The following is an 11,688-nucleotide window of genomic DNA, read 5'->3' as shown; positions in this document are numbered from 1 at the left end:
GCATGTATCTGACTCATGCATTGTTCGCTTTCCAAACATTTTTACATTACTGCATGTACTTTATATGCACTTTCTGACAAGTTGTGGTGCACCTGAGCACTGTATACAATAATTTCATTATTATTATTATTATTATATATATATACACTATATATCTCTATATATAAAGCTGAAGTTGTCTGTGTATGGCAGGCTTGGTAGCCTTCAACTTACACTATCTCCTCCGAGACCCTGCAGTGCAAGTTGACCAAAATTGAGAATATGATAGAGGGCTTGCTCTTCCTTTCCTTGAAGAAAAAATTCAAATCGGACCGTGTTAAGACCAAAAATTATTTACATCAAAAAGGTACTTTTTTTTCTATGAAAATCCCTTTTTTTTTTTTTACAATTTTTGACTGCTGTGTCGCCATTTTTTGGTATATTTCAACCAGAAAAATGTTCACTTAAAGAGAATAACAAGCTACATAATGCAAAATTTTTACTTTCCAAAAATTCCAATTTTAAAGGGTCGAAACAAACCCGAGCAACGCCGGGCGATACTGCTAGTAAACGATATAGTATGTTACTTTTGCCAAGATAAGCAGTTTGTTGAACGACTCCATATTTGATAACGTTCACATCGAGTTGTCTCCCTTACAAGTTGCTATGGTGACCGACGACGCGGTGTTTGTTGACACTCGTTATGAAAATGCATCTCCGCTAATTAGCGAAATTGCGAGATAAAGGTAAAGTGGCTGAAAGCATTATTTTATTATTTTCACTGTATTTAATTTATTTTTGTTCAGGGATAAATTTCCAAATTTCATTTATCTCTGAGAATCGTATTTATTGATAGTAATCGGTTGTTAACTCCAGTTATGCGCAGATCAACAACGTATCCGCCATAACCATCAAATATCGCTCAGACGGTTCTGTTTTTCACCACTGCCAGTTCTCTGCTCGAACCAAGATAGTAGAAACGTGTGTGGAGAGTTTCAAGTACTGTCTTGTCTTCAGATACGGTGTGATTCCAAGAAGATTTCACTCTTCCTAGGTTAAACCCCTCGTAGCCTATTCCCTTCGCTTTCTTAATATTCTGTTGTTTCTTGTTGCGGATCTAGTTAAATTGATTCACAAAATCATACCTCTTTAATTTTGGTGAATCGATACAACTCTGATTTTTTATTACGATCAACTAATTACTTTATCTCGTAAATTAAAGAATCTATTATTTCGAAATAAAGTTGGAAAAATTTGGGTAATTTTAGCCAATCAACAGACAGCTAGGCATTAACATCTTGTTACCATGACAACCGCACGCTATGTGTTTCACTTCACCCGTGGGGTTTGTTTTTATAAAAGTTCATATTTATCAATTAGAATTTTACTGTAGATATTTTTCGTCAATTATCTTAATATTTTACATACATTTCTTTAAGTTTTTCTGTGTTTACATTCGTTGCAGCGAATGCCTTTCAGTTCAAACCCAGGTCAGGCCAGAATGAGCAATTCTATATTTTTATTGAAGATGTAGGACATTATTTAATGTGTCCTTCATTTTTGAAATGTTAGAGCATAGTGTGAAGGAGATTTGGCTGTTATTTCTAGCAAATTGAACAACCACAAAGATTACCTCATTGGCTCATTTGCTGATGTGTATAAGTAAACAAAAATTTAAGGAAATGGATCTTCATCTTTTTCTAGGATGATCAACCTTGAAAGGCAAAGGCAACTTGTGTGGAATTTGAACTCAGAATGTAAAGCACTCTGCCTTGTGTGCTAATGATTCTGTCAACTTGCAGTCTTATGGTTACACATTATATTAACATAGCTGGCTGATACGCATAAAGTAAACACATGCAGACAAATATATTGGTATAACGAATTGTTAAAAAAGTAATAAAAACATACAAAACACTATAGAAATCAATGATGAGACAAAAAAAAGCAGTAAGATGATACATGTTGACATTATTAGATAATAGGTCATTTCACAGATGCTAAACTATAAATTCCATAGGGTACAACCTTAAAGTTGACACCACTAAGTCGACCCTGTTACAATGCAGAAAATTTCTGTCTCACTATTGGCTAAAAATACAGTTTTTTTAAATTTTAAACATCTTTAACTTTTATGTTAAAATTTTTTCTCCATCAGATAATAGTTTCATGGAAATAAGAGTGGAAAACTGCTTCAATATAACTGATATTCAGATTTTTTACTTCCTTTTAAAAAAATGCTGATTCTGTGAATGAATTTAACTAGATCCCTTGTTGCAATTAATAAAATTAAAAACAAAAAATTGGTCTTTCATTCTTCAAGAGTTCATTTGATGTAATTATTTCAATCAAATTTCAGAAATCAATATTTTTAATCATTATTTGAGGATGCATGTGTGGCACTGCTATCGTTGTCATCCTGCCCCTCAATCATTTTATCACCACTAGGGTGTTAGTACCTCCCACTTCGGGACCACTAGCATACACTAACCCAAAACCCTAAGCATACTATTTTCATTCCCATTCACTACTAAGTTCATCCTTCCTTGAGATGCATAGCTTTTTTAAGCAGCATTGCACCTTCCTACTTTGGATTGACTAAAAGAAGTGTTAGAAGAGCAGGTGCTGCATCCTGGTTACAAACTCTAGTCTTGCAGATGGTTACCACATATACTTTAAAGGACTTAATGTAGTCCAGAAAGAGATCACTTTCAATTACATCTATACATGTTTTTTTTGTGTGTGTGTGTGTGTGTATCTGTATGTATGTGTGTATGTATATATATGTATAAAACTTACTTAGAAAAGGATGTGTGGCGTTTGATCATATAATAATATAATATATATATATATATATATATACACACACATATATATACATATATGTACATACCTACATATATATGTATATATACATGCATATATGGGTGTTTGTTTTTACTGTTTTGTTCTCATTGTCCTGTTCTTTTAACTACTTTCACCATCCGCAAAAAATTCCAAATTTTATTTAATTTGCTTTGCGAGAAGGACTATTTCAATGAAGTCGCGTCTTGTCCTTGCCTTTGGAATGTAGAGTTGGTGAAACGGACAACTGAAGAAGGGGAATATTCTTTATGTTGTATGTCTCGTTTCTCTGTTTTTTTTGTTGTTCGAACAAAAGTCCTGTACCCATATATGCATGTCTATATATATGTGTAGGTATGTACATATATGTATGTATATATGCATATATTTCTCTACTATTTATATCTATATGTGTGTGTATGTATGTATATATATATATATATATATATATATATATATATATATATATATATATAAAACTTCTTGTATAAGTTTTTACCGAATATGGTTCCTTTCCATATCGAAACTACTTGGTGAAATTTATTAATTATAAATTAATAATTTTTTACCCTATATCTATAGCTTGGAACAAGGAATTGGTGTGCCTTCCTACGGACAAGTCTGGCATACTGTCAATAGATAGCCCCACAGAACTATGTCCAGACCATGCAACAACACATTAGAAGCATGGGAGAAGTTGCACCACAGGAACATGAAAGAGTGGAAAAACTCCTCAATGCACACATGGCAATGTGGTGCAACATACTCCAACCTATAAAAAGGATGGCACACAATTTCCAAGCATCCAACAATGATGTTCCTGCACTACACAAGTTACACAAAGACCATAAACCCTGCCATGGGGCCCCCAACCAGATCAGTTTGTGGAGCGAATATCTCCAACTTTAGACTGTCCTACTTCCTCTCACAGGTGTTATGGCCTCTCATAGCAATGTCTCCAGGTGTGTGTTTGAGCATGGAAGATCTCAGTAAAATCAGTACTTGCAACCATTCCAACGACCTCACAGATTGTGTCGTGGGTAGTATGGATGTGATTTCACTCTACTCGTCTATAGACATAGATTTTGCTGTGGGGAAATGCATTGAGGTAATCTGTGAGAGTGAAGTAGAGTTCCGTGAAGTCAACATGAGGGAACTGGGCCTCCTCCTTAGACTACGCTATGACAGTTACTATTTAGATGACCATGACATCAGTAGGTTCTACCCCACCAGGCCACAGAGGGGAAGACCACCTACCATCACTTCACCAATGAAGAAAAGCACCACAGAGTGCTGGAATGGCTGGACCATACCCACCCAAGACCCTGAGAACAACAATCAGGTGAAAGAAATGATTGCACATGCAATAGGGGCCAGTGTAAGAACCACATAATAAAGTTTAACAAAAAAATATACATGCAGGTTTAAGGTGCAACCACACACACTGACCCATACACATGCGCACAAACAAGAAGAAAGAACACTATGTGGATAACAGTCAACAACTACTGGAAAGGTTGTAAGCTGCGATAAAAATTTTTGAAAAATAAAGAAGGAAATAAGTGGAAATTTTATCAATGATTGTGTTAAATTATAAGGCACTACAAGAGAATGACTCCCTCCAGACAACAGAATATGCTTCAACACACGAACTCACATAAAGAATCTTGCAAACCAAATCCCAAAATGGAATATATATATATATATATATATATATATATATATATATATTGGTTGTCCATTGGGGTCTGATGATAACAAAATCTGTTCTCAGTGACAAGTGTGTATATTACTTTACAGTCGAAAGCTGGAAGCATACAGGCATCCACAGATGTCACAGCGATAGTATATTGATTGGACTGAGGTGGATGTTGCCTTGTGGCATCTTTCTATTGCAGCACCAAGATGCTGTCACCAGTCCTCTTTAAAGGCAGCTGCTGCTCATGGGGTGAGAGACCACACTGATCTGACTGTGGCAAGTTTTGAATTTGCGTGGACTAATGCTACTCCATTTGAGGTTGCTTTTCAGAGTGTCTTTGTACCTCAGTTTAGGCCTTCTTTATTTGCTTCAGCCCTGTGTGAGCTCACCCTACAACAGTTGTCAGTCATTCTGATGACATGGTCAGTCCAATGTAACTGAACCTTGACTTAATGCTTATTGAACAAGCTCAGTCCAGCACTTCTTGGTTTGAAACACTGCCCTACCAACAAATGCCTATGATCCTGCATATAGCTCTTGTGTGAAGCTGTTCCAGCTGTTTGATATTTGTGCCAACAGTATAGGGTCCATGTTTGACATACATAGAGTAGTATAGAGATGACTACTGCCTTGTAGACTGTAATTTTTGTTGACAGTCTGTCTTTCTGCTGGAGGACTTTCACTTTCAGTCTTCCAAGTTGTGTTGTTGTGATATAAAAGAAGAAAAAAGATGGAAGCAAAGAGAGAATTATGGTAATCTTACCTGTCGGTCTGGAAAAAGAGTCACATTCAACATCCACATGCTGTCTCGATCTCCAAGGTTCACTTCACATCCACGTGCGCTATCCGTTGCTGTACTGTCTCACACGTCGGCTCTGATGTGCTGTTCATCACTGACTAACCATTGTGCTTCACTGAATGCTGCATGTCCACTGTGGCTCTTCTGGTGGGATCCACAGGCCCAACTTCCAATAGGACATGCCTACTCCTTCACTTCCAATCCTTCCCTACAATGCAGCCTGGCTCATAACACCACATGCCTTCCCCCGATCTGAAGATCATTCAATCAACCTGCGCATACCCTCTTCTCAACTCCAATCACACACCTTAACTTGTCTCGTAATCAGCCAACCAGTGAAGAGGGTACCGCTCCCTCTGTGACTGCTGTGGGACTTCAGAACTAATCTCAGTTCCTGGCATGTTGCTGTCAGCTTTGTCCTCTTGTCCATTACTGTTGGCCCCATCCTCCATCACAGTGATGATTGTGCACACATCGAAAACATGTCTTGGAATGCCATCTATGGATGCATTATTCCTCGAATTCACAGAGGTTATTGTCCCCTTTTCCCATTGTGATGTGCACCATGCATTTGGGAGCTTAACCCAGACTTCTCTGACCTGCACAAAGGTATGCTCCTTTTCTTCTGTGGGATGCAGCAATGCAGTACATGGATGCCTCCACTCGTACTTGAATATTGCCTTGTGTGGCAATGACTCCTCAGCCTGTCCCATTCTTGGCGACATATACCAAAAAACAATCTCAGCCAGTGAGATGTGGCCCCTCTCTGCTATGGTCTTGATGGTACGATGATGCCTCTCCACAGCCCCCTTGCCACTTGACCAGTATGCCAACCTGAAGAAACGGCTGACATGCCACTTGTCGAGCATTTCCCCAGCACCTCCAAGTGAAACGCAATGCCATTGTCCACAAGCAGCTCATCCACAGGGCCTCATTGTAGGAATACCTCATTCAGTATTCTTGTGATTTCCTCCCCAGTCCCTGTATTCATCTCCCTCCATATGGCTAATCGCCCCATTCTGCAGCTGACCATCAAGAGGTATGTCCCCTGTCGTTAGTGCACCACATCCACTGCCAGTCATTTCCAGTTGTATTCCATTGGAATGCTTCCTGCCTCATGCACACCCAGTGCGGGGTCAATGGACTGGCACCTGTAGCAGCTCCCAACTACTCTTTGTATACTCTGCCTGGTCACATCAGAGTCAACTTTCCTAGCTAGGAACAGGGTCCTGTCCACCCCCATGTGATGCATGGTATGCAATCTCCTCAGCTCCGAGTCACTCAGTCGGCACACTGCATCCACTCCTTGCTCCAGATCCTCTGGCATCTGCAACCAGGCTTACTTTGCTCTGGTCAGGACATCTACTCTATTCCTCTCTGAGGGCACAAAAATCACACTCAGCCTCAGGTCAAACTCGGCAGCTAGCTCGCCCAGAATTTCCAGGTGGTGTTTTATTAGTATCTCTCCAACCCTTTGATTTGCACCCTCCGCTCGCCTGTGATCACTGATCCCACCCACCTAAGTACAGTGGCTGAATCGGTCCGGATCTCGATTGTACACAGCCCCCACCTCAGCGCCAGGTTCAGCCCTTTCAGCATGACATTCAGCTCCGCCACATTGATGTGGTTGCAGTCGTCCTTCTTCCTAAGCCAGGCCGCATCCTCCACCATGACACATCTAATTTCCAGGACAACTCCCGTCGCTATGCTGCTGACATCACACTACATGATCCCCTTCTTCAATTTGGGTACATACTAGTTCCCTCTTACTGGGTCCTCTGCAGTCACCCTCTCCAAGATTTCTTGCATCATGGCAGTTGTCTTCTCACCCACATTATCACTCCACCTCACTCCTTCAGCTTGCCTCTTGATGAGGTGTTGTCCTGCAACACAAGACAATGGCTCTGGCCCGAGATATTACCACTCCTATTGCCATTGAGTGAATGTTCGGCAGCTTTTGCAGCTTGACCAACACATTGTCAGGAAATCTTGTCACAAAGGCTAATTTTACGGTTTGTTCTAACGCGCCATCTCTATATTCTACTAGTCTAGCCAATCTCCTGATTTCTTTGGCAACCTATTCGCCCATCCAGTTCACTTTCCCCAGTCGACTATATGCCATAAATGGCCCTTCTGTGAAAGCCTCCATCAGTCGGCCTTCTATTTTTTCTGTGCTCAACTGGTCCTTCTCCTCCATTTCCAGGTATAACGCCAATCCATCAAGGTACAGTGGTATAAAACTTGCTAGATCATCTATATCTTAGAGTCTTGCTACCAACTTAATTTTTGGCAGCCAAGTAGTCACATCTCCCTTGCCACAAAATGTACTAACCGTCTCATTTGAAACATGGACCATACCCATCATTTTTTTTTTTTTCCGTTTGAGCCAAACTAGCTTGTGATGTAAAAGAAGAAAAAAAATGGAAGCAAAGAGAGAATTATGGTAGTCTTACCTGTCGGTCCAGAAAAAGGTTCACTTTCAACATCTATGTGCTGTCTCAATCTCCAAGGTTCACTTCACGTCCACGTGCACTATCCATTGCTGTACCGTCTTACACGTCTGCTTTGATGTGCTGTTCACCACCGACTGACCCTTGTGCTTCACTGAATGCCACAACACCACGGCACTTCCGGTGGGATCCACAGGCCCCACTTCCAACAGGACATGCCTACTCCCTCACCTCTGATCCTACCCTACAACACAGCCTGGCTCATAACACCACACATGTTCTTGACTGGCCTTGTGGATTCTGGAAAAGATTTTGCTGTCCAATGACTCATTGACTGAGATTGTGCTTCAAATTCCATTTAAGTTCACTTTACCTTTCATTCTTTTGGGTTGATAAAATAAGTACCAGTCAAGTACTAGGGTTAATGATGTCAGTTATCCCTCTCCGCAAGAATTCCAGGCCTTGTGCTTATAGAAGAAGTTAAAAAAGTATATTTTAAATATTTATGTAAAGGATATTTTGTTATGTGTAACAAACACTTGATTTTGCAGTGTTTTCAGACATAGCTAAATCTACAGGCCACTAGAACTTGAGTTTTGGCACATTTTTAGTTAGTATTGAACTAAATAAATCCTGAGATTTTGGAACATGACAACATTTCAATAAAATTTATATGGACTTTATAAAATGGCCATAGATGGTAGAATTTTTTATCAGAACAGCCAAATAAATTGAATTTTCTCCATTTTGATTGGGCTTTTTCCAATTATTTTTTAATCATGGTCTTCAAAAGGATGGGAGTCAGATTTTTATGAAAAAAAAATTTGGCAGATTTATGATACATCGCTACACTCCCACCCACACCTAGACCGATTTTGACCATTTTTTTTTTTTTGCACTACACACTTAAAAATTATTGGTGAAGCCTTTTAGGTAGAAAAAAACTTAAATATTTTCAAGCAAAAAGATGTGTGATTCAAGGGAGATTTAGCTATTGTTTCTAGCACATCTCACAACTGCCTTATACCTTTCTCAGATTTGCATGGAGACCTAGATTAAAAAATAAACAGAATGTGGAAATGAAATTAATTCCTTGCTATAAGCATTAAAAATTAAATTAAAGGCAGTTGCATTAACTTACAGCAAACTTGTTAGTAGAAGACAGAAAAAAGTCCAAATTGAATGCACAAATTGTATTCAAATTTGGGGGGAAAAAGAAAAACATTTAACTCTAATAGTCTACAAAATTATATTCATTTTTATTGCTAGAATTTGACCAGTATTTCTCAAAATGAAATTTACATTTACAAGATTATCCTCTAGATTTATCTAGTAGCTCTCGTCATGTTAAAACAAGGAGCAGGAATAAACAACATTCTAAATACTATGATTTTGTGCTAATTATGGGCTCTATGAGACATATTAAACTCAATTTAGTGCATTTTTTGTAGTAATATAATTTTCTTAGTAATTAGTTCATCCATTTCTTGATATTCTGGCTCAAAACTTGAAGCCTTGGATTTGTGTTCCGTTTGTCCTCTCACCGTGTGCGAATATATTGTTTGGCAAATAGGGTCAGTATACCAACCTCGTTACTTACTTTATGGCTTTTCCATCATATCATGGCCAGAATTATCATTAACCACATTGAATTCATGAGAAAATCTTGAAGAAGACATGTCCTTTTCTAAGTGAAAATTAACATTGAAAATTTAACTTTTATATTTCACCACAATTTTCTGACCTATCCCCATCGGTTTTTATATCAAGATATAGTGTAAGCCTTCTTCTTCATGACAGTTATGGCACTCAAGCACATTGAGCTAGAATGAGGGCTACCATTTAACAGTTAAAAAAAAAAAATGGACAAACTTTATAAATGTGTTTGAGGAACACTGACATGACCTGTAATTGTCAGAATTTAATTAAAACTATATGAGAAAAAAGTTCACATTCAAAACTTTCATATGACATAATTTTCGTCAGGAAATATTTTGGCATAAAAATGATGAAGCAAGAAGTCTCTATTGTATGGCATTCTCTAGTGATATCTAATTATATGATTCAATAGATTCTATGCACATCTCAGCACGTAATAACATTGGGATCACAGTGATGTAAAACAACTATTAAAGTATCAGGTATTGGTAGGATATTGTAGATATGTAAGTACCAAATCCAATTTAAACCAAATGCTTAACTATTCCTGACTTAGCTGTTTCTCCTCTAATTAATGATTTTTGATGGTTTTCAGTTCAAGCCATGAAGAGTCTTTCAGTTTCTTCTTTGTAAGACTTCCAGTAAATATGGAGGTATTATAGGTGCAGTTTTTCGGTTTAACTTTGAAGAGCAGCCTGTAGAGTGTGGTGTTGTCAAACAATTTAGTATCAGACATCCAATCCATTAAGAGTTTTGCTTTGATTCTGTTGCTTTATATATTGGTTTTTGAGCCATTTTGACAGCAGTTGGATGTACTGAAAGGTAACAGACATCTCAGACTTTGAGATTATCAACATGAAACTGAGGGAAGATGAAGTAATAAAAGAAGCAAGAATTAAACTGGATCAATCAGTGAGATTCCGACTCAGGACTTTGAAAAAAAAATCTCATTCAACTAGTGTTTGTTACCAGATCATAGGGCCGATGAAACTGCTTGAGATCTGGCTGAGTTTAAACTACCAAATTCATTCAAATTAGAAAGAAGTGATGCTCATTGAAACTAATTTTCTTCAAACAGTAAGTGATAGAAAAGTCAGAATGAGATGGTGAATGAATTCATTGATTTCTATGCTTTATTCTTCCAGTTTTTGTGGAAGGAACAGACTGATTTGACTTAAATATGCTATGATTGATATGTAGGCATATTCTGTATAAGATAGACATTTATCCTATCCTTTTCCAATGAAATATTATAAAATGCAAATTAAAAATTGTTTTATTTTATAAAATTTATATAAACATTTTTTATTTCAGATTTTTAAAAATCAAGTAAAAATGGACCCCAATTTATTGGCACCAATTAAAAGCTTAGCAAGTATATCTATGAGTCGACGTCGGTCTTTGGCCAGTCAAACGAATTCAATAACAAATCTGAAAAAACAGAAGAAAGAACAAGAGCAGCCAACAGATTTGAAGGAACAAGGATATTATTCTGAGATTATTGCAAAAGATTCAAACAAATCATTGGTTATTGTCTTTATAAATATGGATTTTCATTATATTTATCATCATCATCATCATTTAGCATCCGCTTTCCATGCTAGCATGGGTTGGACGGTTCAACTGGGGTCTGGGAAGCCAGAAGGCTGCACCAGGCCCAGTCTGATCTGGCAATGTTTCTACGGCTGGATGCTCTCCCTAACACCAACCACTCCGTGAGTGTAGTGGGTGCTTTTTACGTGCCACCCGCACAGGTGCCAGACGAGGCTGGCAAACAGCCACAATCAGATGGTGCTTTTTATGTGCTACCGGCATGAGGCCAGTCGGGGCGGCGCTGGCAATGGCCACGTTCGGATGGTTCTCTTACGTACCACTGGCACTGGTATCACAGCTGCAATTTCCATTGATGTTGATTGATTTCGATTTTGATTTGGATTTTCACTTGCCTCAACAGATCTTCACAAGTAGAGTTTTGTGTCCCAAGAAGGAAAGGTATGCATAAGTGGACTGGCTACATCCCATGTAGAGGCCACAGGTTATGGTCTCACTTGTCCTACCGGGTCTTCTCATGCACAGCATATTTCCAAAGGTCTCGGTCTCTAGTCATTTCCTTGGTGAGACCTAAATTTCGAAGGTCGTGCTTCACCACCTTGTCCCAGGTGTTCCTGGGTCTGCCTCTTCCACAGGTTCCCTCGTGAAAATGACCAAGAAAGCAAGCCATTGGACTTGATGCTTTGTTGTGCTGAGTGCAATGCTTT

At 38.5% G+C, this 11,688-nt stretch overlaps 1 protein-coding gene across 2 annotated transcripts in view; it reads left to right on the top strand.

Annotated features, from left to right (window-relative positions):
• Nucleotides 1–472: 472 nt before the first annotated feature.
• LOC115222160 (dynein heavy chain 1, axonemal-like) overlaps nucleotides 473–11,688 on the top strand; it is a 298,343-nt gene continuing 287,127 nt past the window's right edge. For both annotated transcript variants that reach the window (XM_036511126.1, XM_029792301.2), the window contains exons 1-2: nucleotides 473–725; nucleotides 10,745–10,957. In XM_036511126.1, the coding sequence (XP_036367019.1) occupies nucleotides 10,766–10,957 (192 nt within the window). In that variant the 5' untranslated portion in view covers nucleotides 473–725; nucleotides 10,745–10,765. The remainder of the gene's footprint in view (nucleotides 726–10,744; nucleotides 10,958–11,688) is intronic.

Source organism: Octopus sinensis, linkage group LG19 (assembly GCF_006345805.1).
Source record: "Octopus sinensis linkage group LG19, ASM634580v1, whole genome shotgun sequence".
Lineage (NCBI taxonomy): Eukaryota > Metazoa > Mollusca > Cephalopoda > Octopoda > Octopodidae > Octopus > Octopus sinensis.
This window is presented reverse-complemented; position numbering and strand designations above follow the sequence as displayed.